The sequence below is a fragment of the Dipteris shenzhenensis genome, chromosome 2 (genome assembly GCF_047967505.1).
Source record: "Dipteris shenzhenensis isolate YYH24624 ecotype China chromosome 2, Dip_SZ_1.0, whole genome shotgun sequence".
Taxonomy (NCBI): Eukaryota; Viridiplantae; Streptophyta; class Polypodiopsida; order Gleicheniales; family Dipteridaceae; genus Dipteris; species Dipteris shenzhenensis.
In genome coordinates this window covers 55065367-55090028 of record NC_141597.1, presented here as the reverse complement: position 1 = coordinate 55090028, position 24662 = coordinate 55065367, and the positions used below count along the sequence as shown (strand labels likewise).

Genomic DNA, 24662 nt, shown 5'->3' with positions numbered 1-24662 from the left:
TACATTATTGTCTCTAGAGCTAAAATTCAAAACTCTCTAGATGTCATCTTTGCTCTCCTATTATGTGATCTTTTTGTCAAAGGCAGCTAAACCCCTGGTGGGTCTGCTGATTATTTAAAGAACGTTACCAGGCAACATAGTGATGCTTGTCTTGTATTTCTGTCAGTAATATATTGTAACATCCTTACCATGCCAAGTTTTTACAGGGTAGTAGTCCATGAGTATCTGGTGAGGGAAAATTGAAATTTGGCCTTGTTCTGGTTCATTGGTTAAAAACTTGTTGAGGTTTTTCTGGTAAAGGAAGGGTCAGCAGTATGATCCAGCAACTGGAAATTTGATACTATCATGTGCGGATTTTGAATCAAGTGCTGCCAAATTACATTTCATAATTGAAATTGTTTGTCTTGCAAGTGTCTTTATGACTGGAACCGAATGTTTTGCAAAATTGGGTCCCACATTTAAGTAATGATTCTTAGGACCCAGGACAAATGTAATGAATAAGCTAAAGAAATTATAAAGTGGCTTCTATTCTTGACAAAGCAGATGATGTCCAGCTTGCCTAGGCCTATATTAAATAACTGAGTCGAATTTGATCTTTGTGACCCAAATTATTGTTCAACCAAGGGAAATCAGCATTCCATTCATCTCCAATTTCCAAATTAACAAAGCAGATGAAGTGCAGCTTAATATGCCTATTGAAATTGTTGGGATGAACCTCTTGTGTTCCATACGAGCTTAGTAGCATCAATCTTTAAATTGAGTTGTGTTTTTCCCTTTTGCATTTTCCCTTTTGCATACATGACCTCATGTTTCAAACGTCCCCTCAGGGTTTTGATACTTCATAATTGGTGTTTGGGTATCCTAGGTTTTACATTGGAATAAATTTTTATGCATTTCTCAACAATGTTCCACTAGTCGTCTGCTTTCTATGAAATTTGGTCTTGTGCTCATTTTTTATAAAACCTCTTGAGCTTCTTGGTAAGCAATATGATGCTTAATTTGTTCCAGCAACTGAAAATTCTATATTATCCAGTAATTCAAGCTGCCAAATCACATTTTATATTTGACTTGAATTATGAGCTTTGTGAAATTGGGTTGACATATAATTGATAATTTTTATGGTTTGATGGGGCCCATGATTAAAGCAATTAATAAGCTTAAGAAATTTACTTGTGATAAAGGAGATGAGACTAGAGTAGGGGCCTTTCTTGTCGTTATATAATATCTTTGGAATTTTGGCTTTGGGTATGTTTAGGATCCTTTGACTTAGAATCAAAATGTGATTAAAATAGATGAGAGATTTGATGAGTTGTTAGTACACGTCAAAGTGTAGGCTTTTGTGGATCTTTACTAAGTTTCAAGTCCATGGGAGTGGATGCAATCTTACAATTTGCCATATGAAACCTCTTTATGAGACTATTCACATATTTATAGGGGCTCATGAAGATGCTATTTGAGTCAATTTAGAACTCAATATAGCAAAGGTTCAAGATCTTCAAAAGATGCTATCTAAGTCAATCCAAACTTAATTCCAAGACAAGAAAGCATAAATCCATGACCTTTCATGTCGAACTTTATTACAGTGTTGTATTTTTGCAAGCGATGTATCGATACATTGGTTAACAAGAGGGCATGTATGCATGAAAACATTGGCTTCAACTTATGAGTTGTGTGGGTCTCTAGATACTATTAATAATTGAGTAAGAAATAGTAAAAAAGAAACGGTTTGAGCGCTTGCAAAATTGATTAGGTTTTGTAGTGTCAAGGAAATTTGACTAAGGATGGGAAAGCAAGTTTTTTGTTTGAGGGCTACTAAAATTGGTGCTTTAAAAAAATACAAATGAAAAAATAAAATTTGTAAGGCATGTACTCGTTTTGCTTTGAACATTGGCAATTGCATTGGGGATTGATATGCAATGTAGATGAGGTCATGATCCAGTCCAGTTTGTTTTGAAGAAATTGCTTGTCAAATGTGAATGCGATTGATTTGAGACTTGTAAATCGATGTAGAGGTTTTGTTCACTAATTACAGATGATTTTCTTCCATGAGATTTTGTAGTTGCATTTGCTTTTCAGAAGTTTGTAGCACATTAATGTTGAAATCCCCTTGCAATAGAGTGATGGTCTTTGTTGTAACACACATGCGACTTGTTCCAGGAATCTTTGGAGGTTGCATGCTTTGGTACAGTATATTGCCAGTATAAGCGTTGCTTGCCTTGGATTCGTTGCCTTGGATTCGGTTGAAAGTGTGCCATGAACATTTCGAGGCCAGTCATTGTAAATGTTTCATGTGAAACCAAACAAAGCCTCCATTTGTATAAGAGTGATGTACCCATTCTTGCAAATGCTACGAATGTTGTTGTGTTGATATAGTGTGATGGGTCCATAGTTCTGGCTTTGTTAAGGCAAAGCAAGTCGGAGGCTTAGATGTTATAGTCCGCATTAATATGCTATTCAAGGTTTTGATGAAATAAAGGTTTTCTTTAGAAGTACTCTTGAGAGTGATGTATATGCGATGTCGTGTTGTGGGCGACTTGTAGGTTCAAAACACAATGTTTCTAGTGTTGAGCCTTGTGCACAGTGGACGGTTCTTACTGAAGACGGTTGAATTCTGCGTTCGTGAAATGATGTAGTTGCTATTGCTCCATATTTGTATTTCCTTTGTGATTGGCCATATTGCAAGATTGGTCAATATGATTTTCATACAAGTGTTGAGTTTGTTGACATGTGCATGCTCCCATGGTGGACTAGAGAATTGCACCCACATAATTGCGTTTGAATTAGATGTTGTTGTAGGTTTGAAGTGGCCATGCATCATTCACAAGACCATTAGTTGTGTTGTAGTTCCGTGCACATAGCTTGACAACGATATTCAGTTTTATTTTTATTTCTTTATGTAGGCCAATAATCTTGCTGGGGTCATTCGTAAGGAAAGAGTGCCAGGGCAATTGCCATGTCTTTTATCTATTGCTTCCATTTCATTATGTGCATGCACTAGTTTGTTTGTGCAGAACAGATAAGGTACCATCAAGTCTAGTGGTGGCTTACCGTAACATATTGAATTGATTTTGTCAATGTCTTGTTGACTTTGTGTGTTCGGAATTCGTTTAAGATGTTAGTGAACAATAAATCATTTTGGTGCATGATAGTGGTGAGTTGGTAGCACTTGATCCTTTCGTTCCAAAATTTTTGCTTTAAAGTATTTCACAACTAGAATAGCCATTTATCACACGCAAGGGGTAACTAGTATAGGTCTAATGTTACTATGACGTCCAAGCCCCTAAACGGAATGTTTTGAAGGTGCTTGATGGCACGTAACCACTTATCCACAAAGTTAAGTATGCATTTTCCCATGAGAGAATACCTTGTCTAGGATAACAGCTCAGAGGTCCAAGTATTGTATTGTGAGCTTGTCTAGTTTGTTAGCTACCAATTCAGACAATTTTTTGTAGTTTGTCAGTATATTCAACGTGGAATGGAGAGTTGCACCGTTCATATGGCAAGCATCCCTTCTTGCGTAAGCCATTTTTAATATTTTCATATTCAATGGGTAAGAGGTAGAACCTTTATTATATAGACACAACACAACTCTTGGTGAAGAGCGCTTATGACAATTGTCTTGCCAGTTCTACTTCCTCCAGTTAAGAATATGTGAGGAATATGTAAATTGACTCATATGGCAAGGGGAAAGAGTTCTCCATGAGATGTCTGGTATCAATTGATTTGTTTTGATCCATTGTTGTTGTCCTAAACGTCAAGCTTGTCTTTGTTTTTTTAATTTAAAAAAACCAATGGTTGAGCTTTATAGTTTTAAAATGGATCATTCGCTGCCCCTTCTAAAAGCCTTGCATAATTAGAGAAAGCAAAAAATACAATGAAAAGAATTAAAACAATGGAGACTTTCAGAACAATACCTCCTGGACCAGTAGTTCCAAACAAAGTTTTGATGGCAGCTTTCTTTCTTTTTTCTTTTCTTTTTTTAAAATTCAGTAAACAACAATCTTTTTATTGGCAAGAGTAAAACCCGTTTGGCAAGCAAAAGGCCCTTTGGTAGTATTGGTTTTTTTTTGTTTTTTTATTTTTAAAAAATAGAATAAAAATGGAATAGCTGCTTGAATAATATCTTCTTTTTGCCAGGGAAACAACTTTTTCTGGCAAACAGGTTTTTGGATAATTTTTTTTTTCTAGGCAACAACTTTAGTAGCAAACTTGTTCTTGGCTTCCGAGTTTTGCAATGGATCTTTGTCTTCAAGATTTGTTATTGGTGTGTACGAAACCAGTACATTCCCATATAGTCCAAATTCTCTTGCAGCTCGTATTGAACTAATTTTTCGTAAAAAATATTTATTGTTCTTGTTGAAGTATTGACCAACAGTGGTGGTTATTCCAAGCAGTGCTGTTATCCAAGGATGTTTAACATTGAACCATACTTGGTTGCCGTCTTCTATTTTGATTGTTGTAATCATATGATTGACAATTCCAGACTCGATACAATGTTTGAAGTGAATACAGTTGTAATTGTTCTTTCCTATTTATTGCAACCCGGCCTGCATCTTGCAAAGCATACAAGCAGTGTAGAGTGGCCGAGTAGTTTGGATGAATGCTAATTCCCCACAAATCTGTGCAACAATTAACATTATAGTAAATGAGACAATGCTTGGTAATAACAATTAGGAGTAAAAATCACAAGTACTATTCTCTGTTATCACTCACCAACTCAGTATTACTCTCTTGGTTTTTGTAATGTTCAAAAACTTTTGTAAGCCACTTTATGGTATCTTCATCAACCATTGGTGCTGCTATTGAGTAGGTAGCAGCTGCAGCTACTTCCTCATCTTATATATTCCAATTGTTGCATTCTAAATCACATATCTAGTGGGACGGCCTTTGTTTAGTGCACCCACCATCTCGTCCTTCATATGCTCACGATCACTGTAGAATGCTAGTTGCAACAAAAAGGCAAAGAGTACACGACAGTAATAGTATTACCCATAGCTCCACTCACAATTGGAAAAACAAACATTATTGTAGTGCTACTTATAATTGAGCAATCATCTGGACCCATTCCATCAGCCACCTTTAAGAAATAATTTGAGAACCTTTCATTCGTATGTATTCTGACATCTTTCAAAACCATGACCGCAATGTCGTTAGCTAGATATGTTTATGGGCTTTGTAGTAGCTCTGTTACGATTTTTTTATCATAGAAATTCAATTGGATTGTAGGCACTAGCAATACTATGATAACTGTACTCGCTGTCACTTTTAACGTCAACTCAAAATCTCTTTCTCAAATTTTGGTTTTTTTTTAAAATCTAAAAGTTCTCGGTTCTCACGTAGTTACCAGGCTTGATTATTTCCTCATGTTTTTCGATCAACTCTTTATCAAGTTGCAATGTGGTTGTTGGGAGGATACCTTTTTCAGTCAAGTCTGCTCTTATGTTTGGGTAGGATGAATTTCTTTTCCTACTATACGTGCTGTAATGGCTCAAAATTAACCCCTCAAATAGAATCTTTTGCATGTTTGGAATCATATCCTTTATCATCTTGGAAAACAGTTGCATCTTCAAACTACGCAACAACCTGCCTCGACCTCAACAATACCAAGTGGCACCCATGCCAGTGTATAGGCAATCGGCACTTGCACAAGCGCCCCTAGCTCCGAGGCTAAATCTTGTTCCTGTTCGGACACAAGTCCCACAATTACTCAGGAATCTGAATCCACGACCATATCCAAGAGCACCAAATCTTCTCAGGCAGTTCCAATACATCAATTACAAGCCAAGGAAGTAGACTCGCCATTTGAGTATGAAGCAGAGTACCCAGTGTACTATGTAGAAGGTGCAGAGGGACTAATACCAATCTATGCAAATCAAGTATGTCCCAACACATATTGAGCACCAATCAAGTGCTACGATTGTGGAGAAAATCACCGAATTGAAGAGTGCCCTTATCGTGGTAGCCTTGCTACTTTCTAACCACTCTACAAAGATTGTGGCATAGGACATGCCTGTATGGATTGCCCCATGAAAAATAAGGTCCCACAACAAACAGAGGTTAAGCTTGACATCCCAATGAACATCATTGGGTTGGACCATCAATGCCTGGGGCCGGCAAGCATAGTATCACAACCTGTGAATGTAATTACACATCAGCAAAAAGAGGCCACCAAGGACCCTAACATTCCAATCCAACCAAAATGACTTCTTAAAAAGAAAGCACAAGTGCCTCCACCTCCGCCAAGCAATGAGCAGCCGAGCTCGTCCACATTAACTCCCGAGCCTCAAATAAAAGAAGCTCCATACCCAAATGCAAAGGTGGAGAAGGTTTGTTTTCAGGCACTTCAACAATGGGTACAAAAGGAACAAGCTCAATTTGAGGCTGAGAAGCAAGCACCGGACCCAATCCATGACTTGGCCCCACCAAGTCATATGTTCATGTGCCAGATGAGTTGAGATCCAAGTTGGATCTAAAAGCTGAGAAGTGCATCTTTATTGGTTATTCTTTGCAACAGAAAGGGTATAGATGCTATAACCCTTCTACTCGTAAGTTTACAGTGAGCAGAGATGTTTTTTATGAGATGAGCAGTTGGTATAAACCAGTAAATGTGATTGACGATGTAGATGCACAAAATGGTAATGCTGCACATAATTCACAGTAGCAATCACAAAATATTAGTGGACCTGTAGTGTCCTCTAGCAATGGTTCACATACTTTGCCATGGACAAGCAGATTGAGATTAGGGGGATCTCCTCAAAGCAATGCAGATAGTGGTATGCAAGTATCACAAAAAGCAAAAGAGAAAGTAGATCAGCCCATGTTTGATAAGAATGCAGGTCACTCTTATCTGGATGGTGAATCTAGTGGCTCAGAACAGAGCCTTGATGATGAGTTGGGGTATTCCTTTTGTTGTTACACCTGGAGTAAGGAAGACAAGGGATGTTTTGAGAGCACCTAGTAGTGAGCCTATTTTGCGCAAGTCTACCAGAGCTAGGTATCCTGTGGATAGGCTGAAATATGATGGATTTACAGCCATTCACTATGCCTATATGGTCAAAGTGATACATGAACCAGAACCCACGTCTTTTGAGCAAGCCATGGGAAAAGAAAAATGGGAGAAAGCCATGGATGAAGAAATGGATGCCTTGGAAGCAAATGCTACATGGGAATTGGTGCCTTTGCTTAAAGACAAGAATGCAATTGGCTGCAAGTGGATTTATAAGGTGAAGCACTGAGAGTGCTCTCAACGGAAGCAAGAACGAAAGAGGGAGAGAGAGAGACAGAGAGCCACACAAGTTTTGGTGGGTGCAGAACACCCTAATCTTCTTTTTCATTCATTTATATATGTGTTTGAGTATTGTACATAACCGAGGTAAAGGCATAGTGACCTTTAACCCCCACAACCTCCCACTTAAAGGACAATGTGCCTTTAAGGGAGAACAACCAGTGAGCATACTATCCAATGCCCATCAATACACGACAATACTCAAACTGCTGACTAGGTAGACTCTTTGTCAGCATATCTGCAGGGTTATCATCTGTATGAACCTTGATAAGCTCTATGCGCTTGTCCTCAAGTACCTCCCTGATGAAATGGCACCTAACCTCAATGTGTTTGGTCTTTGCATGAAAGATCGAATTCCGTGCTAGCTGAATAGCACTCATGGAATCACTATGCAATGTCGGTACACCTGTATGAATCCCCAAATCTCCCACTAGCCGATCAAGCCATATAGCCTCCTTGCAACCCTCTGTGGCTGCAACATACTCAGCCTCTGTGGTAGACAAAGCAATGCACTTCTGTGCGCGAGACATCCACGACACTGCACCACGTGCAAAGGTGAACACATAACCAGAAGTGGATCTCCTACTATCCACATGCCCTGCATAGTCTGAATCTGTGTACCCAAGTACACGCATGTCTCACCAAATGTGCAAGAAATGGTACCACCAAGAACTCCCATAGGTATACAATCAAGGGTAGATGATGGATCATCTATTGGTGGAAATGATGAGCCAAATGTGGCTGATATGGAGGTGGGACAGCAAGCTGAAATTCCCTTGAGAAGATCATCTAGAGTGTCTAGACCGCCTGATAAGTTTGTTCCAGGGGTAGACTATGTGATGCTTACTGATTGCGGGGAGCCTTCTTACTACAGAAAGGCTATGATGCACGAGGATCAATGCAAGTGGGAGTATGCTATGCAATCAGAGATGAGTTCACTTATGAAGAATAAGACTTGGGACTTGGTTTCTTTGCCACATGGAAAGAAAGCATTGCCATGTAAATGGGTCTACAAAATGAAGGTCACAGGTGATGATGTGCCTAGGTACAAGGCCCGTTTGGTCGCTAAAGGGTTCAAGCAAGAGAAGGGTGTTTGATGAGATATTCTCTCCGGTTGTGAAGATGACCACACTTAGATGCATGCTTAGACTAGTGGCAGCAGAGGATATGGAGCTTATAAGGGCAAAGAGCATTTAGTTTGCAAGCTGAAGAAGAGTCTCTATGGTCTTAAGCAAGCGCCTAGAGAATGGTATCAGAAGTTTGATGCTTTCATTCGGTCCCAAGGTTTTAGAAGGAGTGAAATTGATCACTGCCTCTACACTAAAAGGGCTAAGGATAATAGCCTGATAATCCTGGCACTATATGTGGATGATATGCTATTGGCTAGCAAGAATACTTATGAGCTAGATGCATTAAAGGCCAAGTTGCATGAGGCCTTTGATATGAAGGATTTGGGACTTGCAGGTCATATTCTTGGTATGCGCATCACACGTGATCGGAGTAGGAAACTCCTTTGGCTTTCACAAAAGGAGTATGTTACAAAAGTATTGCAGCATTTCAATATGGAGGGGGGGAAGGCAGTGAGTACTCCATTGCCTCCATATGTGAAACTGAGTCATACAGATAGTCCCAAATCAGATGAGGAAAGGGCCATGATGGCCAAGGTTCCTTATGCATCAGCAGTTGGGAGTCTTATGTATGCTATGATAGCTACTAGACCAGACATTGCATTTGCAGTGGGAGTTGTTAGCCGGTATATGGCTAATCCAGGAAAGAGGCATTGGGAGGCAGTCAAGTGTTTCATGTGGTACATGAAGGGTACCAAGGAGATGTGCATCTTTCGGCACATGTGCATATGCCTCACACCCAAATATACGTAAATGAGAGTAAGAGGGCTTCTTGCCACTCCATGCCTCTTCAGGAATACCACCATCCAAACTCTTACTAGGTGATCTATTGATCACATGTACTACAGTCTTCATTGCCTCAGCCCAAAACCACCAGAAAGACTTGCGTTGGAAAGCATGCATTGCAACCTTTCTTGAATGGTACGGTTCATCTTTTCTACAACTGGATTTTGCTCTGGAGTACGAGGGGATGTGAGCTCCCTCTTATTCCCACGTGTATCACAGAAATGCTGAAAGTCAAGAGAGAGATACTCTTCACCATTGTCAGTCCGTAGGCATTTAAGCGTTCTACCTGATTGATTCTCAACCAAGGCCAACCATTTCTGAAATACCTGGAACACATCACTCTTTCGAGCTATAGCATAAGCCCACACTTTCCTAGTCATCAATGAATGTCACATAGTATTCAGCCCCGCCTAATGACCGTGTAGGCATGGGACCACATACGTCTGAATGCACCAAATCAAGCTTTTCAAACTCTTTCTTTCCCCTTCTTTTATGGGCTGATTTAGTCTGCTTCCCATAGAGACAATGCTCACAAAACTCAAAATCAGAGAAACTCAGATGCGGTACATAACCCAAACGGCATAAAAGTTTCATTCCATTCTGGCTCATGTGCCCCAACCTGCAATGCCACAAAGAAGTGCTTGGCTGCTTGGTTATTGCAACAACATGATCAAATACCCCTGATACATGTAAGGGATACAAAGTCCCACACTTGGCACCCCTGGCCAAAAGCATAGAGCCCTTCTGAATTTTCCAACTCTGAAAGCCAAAAGTGGTGTGAAAACCAGCATCATCTAGCTGACCCACTGAAATAAGACTCTTGGACTACTTAGGCACATGTCTCACATGTTTCAAAACAAATGCAGACCCATTTGCAAAAGAAAACTTTATGTCACCTGCTCCAACTATGTCACATGCATAGTCATTTCCAAGATGCACACAACCTGTCTTTCCACTGTCATAAGTGGAGAACCATTCCCTATGGGGAGTAACATGGAATGAAGCACTAGAATCCAAAATCCAATCCTGGGAATATGCATCATTTGAAGTGGTAAGCAACTCTGCAGATAAACTAGACATGAAGAGAACGTCATTGTCACTATCATGTGTGACTGCATTGATCTCCTCGATCTTCACTTTTCCTTTGTCCTCCCTTGGACTCTCTTCCTTTTGATTTGCACCTTCTTATCCTTTTGATCTCTTTTCAGCTTGTAGCAATCCTTTTTCATATGGCCCTTCTTGCCACAGTGGTAGCACTCAATGTTCCGTGCCTTGGATTTGCTACAAGACTTCCCTCTTTCTTGGGACTTCCCCCTGAACTGTGATCTGCCCCTTTCTACATTTAAGGCTGCATCCTACTTGTTGCCATCCATAGACTTCCGTCTAATCTCCTCGGCCAACAAGCTACCCACAACATCATCAAATTTCAGTACTCTACCAAGTGCAGAGTTACTCACAGCTATACGGAAGGTATCCCATGAGGATGGCAATGAACATAAGAGAAATATTGCCTTAGTCTCCGCATCAAAATTCATCTTCTAAGCTTGAAGCTAGCTGAAAATAATATTGAATTCATTCAAGTGAGAAGCAATGGAGACCCCTTCCTTCATCTGCAGCTCAAACAACCTCTTCATGAGGTAAAATTTATTAGAGGCAGCTTTCTTTTCATAAGTGGCACACAGTTTCTTCCACAAATCTTCCGTAGTCTGCTCATTTACTACTGTGAAATAAATTGACTCTACAAGATGAAATTTAATAGTAGATTTTGCTAATGCATCCAACTCATTCCAATCATCCTCAGACATATTTGCAGGCTTAGCTTCAATCCCTGCCAAGGGTTTAATCTGCTTCTTTTGAATAAGCACATCCCTTATTTGTTCTTTCCACAAAGAAAAGTTTGTCCCATCAAACTTTTTAATGCTAAAAAACTCCTTTTCAGACATGGAAAAGGATGCCATGATGCAAATGAAGCAAAAATTCCAAATGCTAGTGCCTACAAGAGAGAATCACACCAAATACCAGGTGCACCCAAATGTGTATGCCACAATAGAGTGAAATATCACCAAAACTCAAAGCTAAAAGCATCAAAAGATGCATCTGACTCATGTGCATATACTATGCATACATATGAGCAAATCTGGCCCAAAAGAAAATGCCAACTGCAATGGCAATTCAAAATGCCAATAAGTGCCAAATGACTCAAGCATAAACACCGTCCACTGGCATACGCATCAATAATATCTCATCCAAGAGAGCATAGCACTATCAGTGCATCACCTGCAATGTGTCAAAGTTGTCCCTTAGCATAAAATAGCATCCATGTGCAAAGCGTCCATAAAAATAGCATCCCACAAGGCAATCTGGGCCTATCAGCGCATCCAGTAAGGATCGCAATGCATCCAAATGGCCTATAAATCATCCACTACAACCCAATGCACACCACGAATGAGCACACATGGCTCAAACTACAGCCAGAGTGATCTGCATAAGGTATGCTCAAGAAATCATGGTCCCACGGAAAAGACCGCTACTGAAAATAGAACTTGAGATGCCTCAAAACATGGGCGCCATTGCATAATCGGACTCAACAAGAAAATCTGCAAATATCTCTCTTCTATCGGAACTCCAAAATCCCAACCGATGAGTGAGAAATGGGAGTCAACACTTATCCACTGACATGTGGCATAAATCTAAGGTTTCAAAACCTTAGAATGAAAAATGCATAACAGAGAGACGAAATCGAATACACAGAGATCTATAACTATGAGAATCCTCCACCGAATCACACAAGAACTGACAGGTAGGGGTTTTTGGGCGTCCGGAACGCAATGGGACAAACGGTTTTGAAACCGTGGTCTCAATCACTGGGTCCAACACACGGACTGAAAAACATTTTTGAAAACAGAGCTATTTGTAAACTCCACCGGAGTGTGAATGATGAGCAACATAGAAGTTTTAGGACCTCCTGAGTCCACTGGAACTGACAGATCTGCAAATGGTTGCTCCAAACTTGAGTTCCAACACCCGGGCATAAAAACGCAGAAACTGACACAGTGAGTCAGAAATCCCATGAAATGATCCCAGATTCAAGAATAAAGGTGTTTCCAAGCTCCTGAAGTGAAGTGGACACCAAAAGCAAGCAATATTTGCCTCTACAAGTCAATATGGAGTCTCTGTCATGAAACGGAACAGGGAAAAGCTCAAAAAACGACTTTTTCTTTGAAAACACTTGACAGGCTCTCAAAACCACTTCGCAAAGCCAAAGTGACTTTTCCAAAGGTTCCTCCAAGGTCTCTACACACTCAGATGCAAGTAAAGTCACCCACAAAGCTTCCCACAGAGCTTCTCCTTCCTCCCACAGAGCTGTTGAGCTTCAGGCATTCACGCACACTCAGCTAGATCACTCGGGCTCTGATACCAGTTGAGAGTGCTCTCAACGGAAGCAAGAACGGAAGAGGGAGAGATAGAGAGGCACACAAGTTTTGGTGGGTGCAAAACACCCTAATCTTCTTTTTCATTCATTTATATATGTGTTTGAGTATTGTACATAACCGAGGTAAAGGCACAGTGACCTTTAACCCCCACAAGCACAATGGAGGGAGGAGGAGAGGGAGAGGATGGGTTGCAAGGTTAGAGGAGTGGGGAGGAGGAGTTGCAAGGTTAGGACATGCTTTTGGACATGGAGTGCAAGGAAGCGTGGACACTTGAGACAATTTCTTGGAATACCAAAGTAGAACTCAACACAATTCCCCAAAGAGTGTGGGCTTCATTCCATTATGGGGTATTTATACAAGTTGGAGAGATTCTCTCTCTGCATGTAGGAATTGTAAGACATTGAGACAGCCTGACAGATGTAGATACGAGATATTTCACGACTCACCCAAGAGCAATCATTGTGCCCTAGGTTGCTGGAAACGTCCAAAAATGTATGGAAACACTGTTTCCATACGTTTCCTAGTACCTGGTGTTTTCGAAACATGGAAATGCTTGGGAAATGCCTGAGATGCGATTTAAAATAGATTTTTTGGGCTCCGTTACGATTTGGGACATTCTGAAAAGCCAACACAAATAAAACAATAGCCAATTGTTAAGTAGTGCTTTAAGGATGTAGTGAAGCAAGAAACAAAAAAACTCTTAAAGCCTGCTAGTGTACAACAAGAACAATAAATTTGAAGCATCATTAACTGTAAACATTCAATAAGAGCATGTGCAAGTAAAATTTATAGTTTGAAGGTACAATACTCCAAACAAACAAAGGATGTAACAATAGTAGCAACTAAACTACAATGTTTTTACTGATAAATTAAACCAAGCTTATTACATCGCTCCATGCCTTGCTCATCATCGTTATCCCTACAAATAGCACCACCTAGTGTATAGTTGCCACTGCTTTGCTTTAGCTGCGCTTTTTCAAGCATATCAACCAACAGACTCATGTATGGGTAATGCTGTCGATGCATGGTCTCTTTGACTAAATTCCAAACAAGTTCAATTGACTTCGGATTGACGCCATGATTTGCATTGGACTCTCTTGTTGCAAACCCATAAATAGTAACACATTAGTTAATCCTCTTAACATTTTTGGATGACAAGACTATCCAAACAACAAATAGCATGACAGTGGGTCTGCCAACCATGAAACATCGCTATGTACTTCAACATCTGTAATAGACCCATCATATGTCAGTCCAAGCTTACTTGTTTTTTGGAGGTAAAGGATTGCCTGATGTGCAACAATCTAGTGTTTTGATGTCGGCACATCTTTAAACTCATAAGCACAAAGGCATAATATAGAAAATCAGCCCTACATAGAAAGCCCAACCCTATCAAATTCTCCAATGTGGCTATTTAATGTTTAGGTTTTGCTCCTTCTAGATCCAAAGACCACACAAAACCGTCTATGTCATCATTGGGTTTGATTTGAGCATACCTACCTTCATTGGACCATGGCACTATAATGTTCAAGAACTTGTGCTGGGTATCGTAATCTCTCAACCCCTCAACATGGCTTTTGTTTTGGTATTAGAGCTCATACAACTAGTCAGCTATTGTGGCTACTAAATAACCCACGGATCTGATAGTTAGAATACTAACAACCAAGCTGCTCCTCCTCCTAGTATAAAGATTTCATATGGTTGGACTCTTGATAAAATCGCCATGTAGTAAGAATTCTATGAAAGACGCCCTTCTAGGGGCCTTGACTAAGTGCATTACTATTTTTTGTAGGGTAGATAGAGCAATTAGTAGGCAAATAAATGACAACTTCTTCTGCATCCTTTGTATCAAAAAAGCACATGGCAATTCATTTCCTTGAAGTAGAGTAGAACACCAATTCTTTTGGACTAGCCATGGCACTTGCAATTACAAACAAAAAAGTGTAAGTTCCTTTTAATAGACAAAGGAATGCAACGTAGCTAGTGGCCTCACCATGCATAGATTCAGATTTGAACGATTCACATTTGAACCTGCCCTTTGAGCTTGGAAGGATATTGAATTGATCTCTATCCATTGTGATTTGTGTGTGTGTGCACGCGCACAACACTTGGAACGATTCTCACAACATGCTTACAAAGGTAAGAAAGTAATATCATCGCAATACACAAGGAGCAGCCAAAGACTTGCAACATAATACATAAAAAATGCTTAGTTAAGCCTTTGTCTCACCCGTCCCTTTCTTAAATGTGTCCAATAGAATAGACCAAGGTAACTATGGCGAAACATCATATGTAAAACCTTAAGTAGGGCTACATTGCAATGTGCTTTCTCAATTGGCCGCATACAACTACTAGGATCAATGCCTCATGAGGATTCTCCCCATTCTTGAATGTCCAATAGAATAGACCAAGGGTAACTATGGAAAAATGTCATATGAGCAGGGATACATTCCAATCTACTTCCTCAATTGGATGCATACAACTACTAGGATCGATGCCTCATAGTGATGAAAATAAGCGACAAGCAATATCGAGAGACATTCGCCTACTAGGGTACTCCTTAAGCATTCCTGTTGAGAAACGATTAATTAGCTTAATATTGGTTGCCTTGTGACTGTGGTGTGGTAAAACCTTAAATTGCGGCATACTGTCTTCTACATAGTGATTACATTTATAAAGCCTTGATAGTGTCCACCCTAGTGAAAATATATCTTTCGCAACCATCCAAGGTCTTTTGGTTTCCTAGTCGAATAGTTCAAATGCCAGCTAGTGCTTATTAGCAAACTTTTTTCTCTCCATTTGCGTTCTTTTTTTGTACTCAGAATCCATTTCGTTCGACTACCTAGGCAATAGGCTTCCTGTAAATATTCCCTCACAAGTCATGTGGCCCCAATCTCAAATGCCAACCTGCACCTGTCCCTCAGTTGTACAGGCTTCGGTGCAAAAGTCACAGTTTGTTGCAGCTTATCAAAGTGTAGTTGGTAGCCGAGCCTCTATGCACTCTATAAAATAACTTATATAACATGCTTCCATTAAAATAAGGCACGAATACCCAATGCGGAGGACCCACTGTTAAAGCAAGTGCTCGTATTAACACATTGTGTTTCAGTTGCATCGATGCTTCTTTCAAGGATTCTATTAACTTCATTTTTGCGGTGCCCTTAAAAGATTTAGCTACAAAATATCTACCTGGATCTAGATCCATGACTCCTTGTATCCTAGCCAAGAAAATGTCACCTTCAGTCCTAGAACCAATCCTATTTGTTTTAGTAAGTATCTCATACTTGTCTCGCTGCAACCAAGCAACGTAGCTGCTTATTGATAACCTTGTATTGACAAAAATTGCACTCAAATTGGCACTTGCACCCGTTGACACATCTGGCTCTGTGTTTGCTCCTCGGGCTTTTTTTTTGCTTGGTCCATGCAATGAGCTTGGTTTGAGCTATTTGCGCCTATTGCTTTGCCCATGTCTCCTCCCAAAGTTCTTGCTTTTTTGCTTAAAAGTGTAATGTCATGAGAATAGTTTGCGTGGTGTTTGATATTTTCTATAAATTGTCGTGATTTGTTTGTATATCTCCGATGACCACACATCATGTGCTACATTTCCTAGTTGAGCATGGATAGCCAACACATCCTGTCAGTCACTAATTTTCTCGACAATGACTTGCTTGAAGGCATCTAATAAGTTGTCATTGAGTTTGATCTTCTAAATCATGCTTGCATCCATTTTTGAGATAACTAAGATCGCTTCCTTGTGTATGTAGCTATACGAAAATTTTCATTTCTTTATTTCATTCCTGTTCCCCATACCTACACATAGATTGTGTTATGAACCCAATAGCTTAAAGATATGTTGAACAACAGTTTGAAGCAAAACAAATAGACCGGTTTCCTTATACCTCCAGCAATTTAAGTCGTTCCCTCACTCATTCCCTGCTTCACAAAGCAATAATAGAGTAAAATTCCCCAAACAGAATGACAGTTATGTAAATCAAATTTAACCATGCTCATAGATTGTAGAGCTTCTAAAATCAATATCCATAATAGCAACGTACAAAGATAAGAGGACAAGAAAGATCATTATACCATACAAAATCCAAGTTAGGGGGTGGCACAAGCGTGTTCTGAGCATTGATGCAATTTGGCGCTCCCCCAGGCACGTACTGATCACTAACATCTATAGTTTTAACTACACCTAAGTGGCACATATCCACCATTATGTCAATATGTCTCTTTGTCAAAGGGCTGCCCCAACTAATGTTTCCACATTCAAATAAGATCCTCTCATCACGATTGTCATACAATACGCAAGGATACTCCTCAACCATATGCTTTGCAATATTGTGGGACATCCCTTCAAAAGCTTGCAAGGCTTGGTAGATGCCCATTTCCCCAGGTGAGCATGGAGACAAGTCACACACGGTCCCTTTCAAATCATTTTAGGTTAGTGCATGATTTGAAGAGTATTTTAATTTCTTTGCGCTAGGCACATCATCCTATAGGGATTAATTCATGGAACTCTTCGATTGCATGGCCCTGCCTTTATGGAAACCTACACATTGACTACCATTGAAAAACCTCACTTTCTCTTGTGGTACAATATTGCAAAAAGATTTTGACACTACGCAAAGTAAAGAGCACACCGGCTCAAATATGAATAATGCATATCAACCCATTCAACAATCCCCAAACTGCAAATAGTAGCTATAGCATTCAACTATTGCAACGTCTCTATGCCCCATGGGACTTCATCACCGTGGAATGATAGTATCTCCTTTTTGGGTAGGTACCATAAGTAGGGTAGGTCTTCAATGATATGAAGGGCCATCACAATAGCCTACTCGTAAATTGTGCACCCATGGACCTTTGAATGAGACTTTGTGGCATTGTTTCCCCTACAGAGCATAGTAAACGCATATCAATGCATAAAGTACACGTACCAATCCAATATTCTATTGAAAAGAAGCTCTCTGTTGTACCATACATTATCTGCCATCCTAGTAAATAAAGCTGCTAAGCAGACATCACATGTGAACCCCATGAGTCGTTCTAGTAAGCTCTTACAAGTAGACGGCCATTAATCAACAACTTCCACGATGTGTTCTTTCTCGTTAGGGAAAATTAACATATACAGATGAGGAGGAGGGTGATGCTTGATGGCATGTGTTTACAGGTCCACTCATGCACTAGGCGTGAGTAGATGATTGCCATTGGCAGATGATGCATTTCACTTAAAAATATAAGTAGAGTCTATCAGAGAGATCATACATGCTAATCTGTGTATCATGTGAGGAAGGGTGTGTGAACTGTCATAAACACATTTTTGGTCATTCGGAGATGATGCATTCACATAAATAGTGAGCATTTTCACTTGGCTCGCACTCGAGCGTTTAATGAAATGCTAAAATCCTATGAAGCCATGTGGCACATTCGAAGTCGTTAGATCAACTGACCTATTATTAGCTACTTACAATAGCCCATATAGTTAGCAGCTAGCCCATATACTTAGTAGCTGGCCAAGCATTCTAGTTGGTCATAGGCACATGATACATCTCATGTAATAGTAGACAAGAGTCCATCATATGGAGATTGAAGGAGAAGTATGGGGTGTAGTAGGGCTTGTGGCCCACCGAGAAAAAAGTTTTAAGGAATGGGCGGTTTTGCAACCATTAAGGATGGGTTTAGAAGTACAAGTGTCCATTGTGCCCAGAAGCAACCCTTGTTTGCCTGGAAAGGGTGTAAGCTTTCATGTTCCCCAGCTACTACTACTACGCTAAAGATGTTCTACCCAAAGTAAAATCCAGTGTTGAGGTGGTGTATTAAGGAGCAACGAGAAAAATTGTCATTGGACCTTGACGAGGGTGGCAGAAAATCCCCTCGTGGAAGTGTGGAGCGGGAATTGCTTCTTCCACGTGCTGATGTACGATTGGCTCTTGTGACGGATCTTCACATGGAACGGGCGCACTTGCAACCATTCACGAAAGTCTCATTGCGAGGAATGGGCGTCCTTGCAACCATTCTCTAAAGCTTAATGGAAAGTTCAAGGGCTTGATCATTTTGGAGAAAGGGTTCAGGGTTTTTTTTCTTCTTCTTCTTCTTCTCGTGTTGGCTATGGCGTGGAGCTCCGTAGTTCGAAAGGATGCTCCCCCCCCACCCCCTCCGCCTCGCTTCTTGGATTCCCTCAGCTCAAAAGATGGCATCTCCGTCGCCGTTGTCGATGCCAACGCTCTCATCACTTCATCTTCCAAGCTCCTCGGCCTCGCAGACCGGTTTATTACCGTCGCCGAGGTGCTGGAGGAGGTCCGTGATCCGGGCTCTCGCCTGCAGCTCGCAGCTCTCCCTTTCACGCTGGATTGCATGGAGCCTTCCGAAGAAGCGCTCAGCAGAGGTCTGCAATTTGTTTCAATCACGTCTTGATTTTCGACCCACGCGATTCGATCCTTTATGAAACTGGCGCAGTTTGATTAGCTTCTTTTGTAATGTTGCTTGGTCTGGCATATCTTTCTAGTCGTCTTCTCTAATGTTTGTCATGCTCGATCGCTACCTTTGACGAGTTTTCTTTGACTGTCTGTATTGGAAACAGTGGTTCAATTTGCTCGGGATACGGGAGATATCCAATCTCTCTCAGATGTTGATTTAAAGCTTTTAGCCTTATCATTCACATTAGAGGAGCAGGCCCACGGTTCCGCCCTCTTGCGTACTCGGCCGCCTCCGCTTTATGTCTCTCAGGTTAGAGGTGCACGTGATCAATCTTTGCCAGGCTGGGGCTCAAACGTGCCCAATCTCGACGAATGGGAGGAGATTTCACAGGAACCCGATGACGCGCCAGAAGGCGAGTCACATATTCTAGGTTTGAAAAGTCTGAGCTTGGGTACTGACGGCCAACGGCATGTATCTCCCAAAGTCGACGAAATTATCGTTGATGAGGGACGCAATAATGACAGTATCCTTGGACATGTAGAGGATTCCGAAAATCTATCTGACAGCAAGATGGTTGAAGACGAACATAGGCTTATCCAAAACGAAGCAGATAGTATAGTCTGCAATGAAGAAGTCACTACTGTAACGGGAGTTCACTCTGGAGACGTAGAGGAGCATTCGAGGTCTACTCAAGCAGAGAGCCTTCTAGGCGGGAAGCTCATGGTGAGTGTGGGTTTGGATGCCTCAAAAGGGGAAGAAGAGATCACCGAGGGGGAATGGCAGAAGGCAGTTAGCAGAAGTACGCGAAGGAAGTATGTCAAAAGGGCTGCTAGGGCAGTTATCACAGATCTCTCAGTTTCGGAGCCGCAGGTTCGCTCGTCTCACAATATAGCTGTGGAAAGTATAGGGGGTGATGACAAATTAGGGCACTTTGAAGAAAACGATGTCTCCCAGGGAAATGGATATTGTCAAACTATTTATTCTGAAGGAGACAACATGTGCATCAATAATGACGATGTGGATAGTACAGACGTGCAATCTGGTGAAATTATGCAAGATGGAGATGAGTCCAATGAAAGATGCTTAACTATTGCTGAAGATATTACCAGAGGGGAAGGGCCACCTTCTACTTATGGTGCTGATAGCGAGGATAGTTGGATGCTGCGGCCTCTCTCGCAGTCGAATGTGGCATGCATTACGGCAGATTTTGCAATGCAAAATGTGCTTCTGCAAATAGGTTTGAGGGTTGTCTCTCCAAATGGTCTGCAAGTTCGGCAGCTTCACAGGTACATATCAACTTAAAATGCTCTGTGTAATCTCTGTCTTGGACGTAATGACTTGTTTGAGCTAGGCTGTGCATCACAGAGATGCTTCTATAGTGGCACGCCTAGCTCTGATACCGTGTGAGATAAACGAAAAGGGACAAGCTTCTCAGCGAAGCCCTAACAACAGCAGAAGATTATGTCGACAAGGATTACACTAAGCCTTAGATCCTACTGCACATGTGCATAGGAGTACTGAAAAGAAGCCACATAGAAGTCTGGAATAGACAGCCAAAATAAAGTGTCATCAATGCTGCAAAATGGACAGATCTCTCTCAGATTTTGCCGTGTGGACACTCCATTCTGCTTCTCCAATTCATGCCTGGACTGAGGCAAGGGTCTGTTGCCCTTTTCTGTTCTTCCTCCTGCTGTGTTGCCTTCTAAAGGCTATGAATGGCTTCTCCTCAAGGGGGGCCTTTATATAGGAAAGGGTTAGGTCGTTCCCCCCTTCTGGATCTGGCTGACCAACTATATGCTGAGGTTTGTGAGCTGGATGACCAAACCTATATTAAAACCTCTTACCCCAGTCTTTTGGCTGGGTTCTGATGTCCCATCTCAGCTGTCCAGAGATTGGGAGAGAGAGAGGAGTGCTCAAACACAAGATGGCTAACTGTACACTAGATTGCAAATGAAGGAAAATGAGAATATATACTTCTTACCCCTTACTATTAGGGTTGGGGCTTTTCCGTGTCTCCTTTTAAGGTTCTCTCTAGACCTTAGTATATGGTGCAATTTACACCATTTTCAACACTTCCTGTTATATTACATAGTTACAAGGGGTGCATTACAAATCACTTTTGGATTTTTTGAAATGAAATTTGAGAATTGAAAAATCCAAAATAGTATGTCTATGAGCACATGACCGTGTCGCGGAAGTCTGTATATAAAGTACAACATTTTTATCACTTCCCCCTTTTAAGTTCTAGTTACCAAGTCATATGAGAACTTGTCGAGGGAAAGCGGATTTGCGAAGATATTTGTAGATTGTAATTCCCTCTTCATAGATATGGGATTACTATCTCCAAGTTCACATTTGGAGTTATACCTTTGCAGCCTGTTAAATGTCAAAAGGCTTAAGCCCAAAAATGTATTGTGTAGCAAATATCAATTTAAGGATTAGCAAATGCAAATAATTCACATACAACAACAACAATTCCTGACACTGACATTTCAAAGGTTGGCATTTTGCAACCGATATCTTGATCTCTTATTACTTGCTTGTGAGCCATTTGGATAGAAATTGAAGTGGCAAATATTAGTAATTGTTGCTATCTGTCCATATTGTTGTTTAAGTACAAACTTTGAGCTGTGTAATTGTACTAAACTGGGTTGTAGATCTTGTTGGTAGTTTTGCATGTTTCTTTGTTTAATAATGTTACGTCAATTATAGTCATGGAATCCTAGGGGTTTGCTTATGGTAAGGTGGAGAAGCATAAGGGCTTGTCAGTGCTAGCATTAAGGGGCTTAGAGGGTTTGGGTCTAGGGTTATTCTTAGGCTTAGGCATTAATGGAGAGGTGCAAAGGGAGGGCTTTTACGGAAGGGTCCCTTGTAGGATACATTGCACCAAAGAAGGAAGACAAGTGGCTGCATGGGGAGGGTTCTGGAGAGCTGAACTTAGGAGAATGTCTCGACTTAGGAGGAGGTCTCGAAATGAAAACCTCTCTGGGAATGGATATCATTGAAAAAGGAGGGCTTGGATGGAACCTGTGGTTGGGTGCAAAAAACCCGTCATTGGTGTTCTTGTAATATTAATATCAGAGCTTAGCATATACAATTTCAGGAATTGTGAGTGAAGTCAAGAATGCTTGTGACTATGTTGCATTCGATCATGGTTTTGTTCATGAGCGATAGTTCGCAAAACTATAGACTAGTAGCAAGACAAAAAGAGCGATGGTTGAGGGTTTGTTTCAACCAGTCCTTCTTTTGGCTAGGTCCGCAACAAAAGAACCATCTCGAGAAATGAAATGCCAAGAATATCTCTAGATAACCTGGACCACGAACTCTTACTAAGCTCTCAAGCAAGTACTCTTCTGGCTTCAGTACACCTTGTCCATCACCTTCCAGCAATCTGTGTCTGAGATTTGAAGAAGCACCTACAATTCCCCTTCTGCCTTCGAAGAAGGCCCATTCTTTCCAATCTCACATTACTTGAGACATATGAAGATCAGATTCTCTCCACAGCATGCTACAAAGGCTAAATGTAAGAACATCAAGGACATACTAGACCGTGTACTGCCTGTGTGCTTGCTCTGAAAGCAAACTATGCACCTCATCGAGGCACATTGCAATAACCTGTGCATTACTGTCCCCTTTTGAATTACAGCCATCTGAACATGAAACCCTAGGGCACTCCATGGAATCCACCCTCATGTCAGTATCAACAGCCACACCTGGAAGATTCCAAGCACTCCATGCTGTCCTTCACCTTCACAAAGGATTCAGACTCCCCATCGGCCCTCATCTCAATGTTAGACGTCATCATTGTGGTTTCTAGGGCGGCATATCGTATCTTAGTAACACATGGAGATGTCACCAAGAACAATTCTCCGATTGCCACATTAGCTTTGGCTTTTGTGTCTCCCTCTGAATTTGAGCCGGACTACTCCTTTTTGTTTTTCTAATCCACCTTCTTCTGTCCCATCCAGTTTCCCAGACTCTCCAAAGTTAGGGATGGTGAAAGAAAGAAATCTGGGGAGGAGGAAGGAAGAGAAGGGGCTGAAGAGGCTTCTGACATCAACATCTCTGCTGCTAAACCACACATCAAAATCGAGCAAACTCAACCTTCTACCAGAACTCTGTATGCACCTGACTGAACCTGAGTCATCCTCCTCCTTGCAAGGGCACTATCCTCCAGTCGTGGAAGTCGATTTCCAAGAGCTCTGAACTGAACCAGGATCATCCTTCAGCAAGTTCCCTGTCTTCAGGCTTCCACACTTGTGAGCCTCCTACTTGGGTTCTGATACCATGTTAGAAATCGACCAACAGAGGGTATGCATAGCAGAAGACTGATAGAATAGCCCAAGAGCTCACACAGTGTGTGGGGAGTGGAATCACAAACTTCTTAAACTTATGTGCATCAAATAGATGTGCAGATTCATCAATAGACAATGAACCAGTCATATATAGAAGCTACCAAAAGAATATATATTTCCGTCAGTCTGTCGCAAAAACTGACCCCACAAGCGCCTATTTATTGGGCTGTGGGCACTTCTCTAGAGCTGTGTGCTGGCTGACCTGGTTGGCCAGCCGATCAGCCAGCCCAGCCCTGTTTAAGGTCAGGGCCATGCCCATTTGCTGCTCCTTTTGGCCACGTGGATGCCGTGCATAGCTGCCCTCCTACCAGTTGAGAAGGATCACATATATGATTGTCATAGACAACATAACAACTCCGTAATGTAGGCCCTCACTCACCCAGGGTGACCTAGAAATCTTAGGATATGAATAGGTATCCAAAACATATACACTGGTCTCCTCGATGAATGAAAAATGGGAGAACTCAACACACATAAAACTGTAGGAAACTGTAGAAAAAGAACCACTTGTAGCCCTTGACCAAAATCAGGTGAAGAGAGACCCAAAACCTTCTAATCTCAGCAAAAGATCTCTGAAATGATTGAATTGACACCAAATTCTCTCTCTCTCTCTCTCTCTCTCTCTCTCTCTCTCTCTCTCTTTGAAAAACACAGTTCAAATGAGAAACATGGTTAGAATCTTCAGACTTCTAAGGTCCGTTTTAGAAAGGCCGACAAGTAAAATTCAGAATCTGAAAATCACTTTCTGGTGGCCTGGAAGACATGAAATGGAACTAATTTTGGAGGGAACAACATAAAAGAAAAACACAGGCAAAATTAGGGGCCCAATGTGCGGCGTATGCTTGCTTGGTGGCTGGTTCTAGAAGTGGGAATTGTAGAAGCGGGTGACGTATAGCAAGAATCTGAGAGAATTCTCAGTAATACGTCAAATTGGAGGTGAAGGAATAGCCGTAGCAGGTAGGCGGACAGCAGGACAGCAAGAGATGTAGCAAATAACGTGGGTAAGATGAGTGATGAAGGTAGAGGACAGACGAGTGATTGGATCAACAGTAGCTTGGGAGCGGGAGGAGCAGGGCGCCAATAGGAGAGGGTGGATAATCTTGAAGCGAGGTAGCAAGGTAGTAGGAGGAATAGGGCGCCCAAGAGAAGTGAGTCGACTAGAGCTGGAGGCCTTGATCATATAGATTTCTGGGAGAGCAAAAAGCAAGGAAAAGCTGAAAAGTTGAAGGCTAAATTTGGGTGAAATGCAGTAAAA

At 41.2% G+C, this 24662-nt stretch overlaps 1 protein-coding gene across 1 annotated transcript in view; it reads left to right on the top strand.

Moving 5' to 3' along the window:
• Nucleotides 1-18743: 18743 nt before the first annotated feature.
• The window catches only part of LOC147905002 (RNA-binding NOB1-like protein), a 29647-nt gene continuing 23728 nt past the window's right edge, over nucleotides 18744-24662 (top strand). Inside the window, exons 1-2 of the mRNA XM_087396366.1 lie at nucleotides 18744-19020; nucleotides 19216-20338. Of these exons, the coding sequence (XP_087252492.1) occupies nucleotides 18744-19020; nucleotides 19216-20338 (1400 nt within the window). The remainder of the gene's footprint in view (nucleotides 19021-19215; nucleotides 20339-24662) is intronic.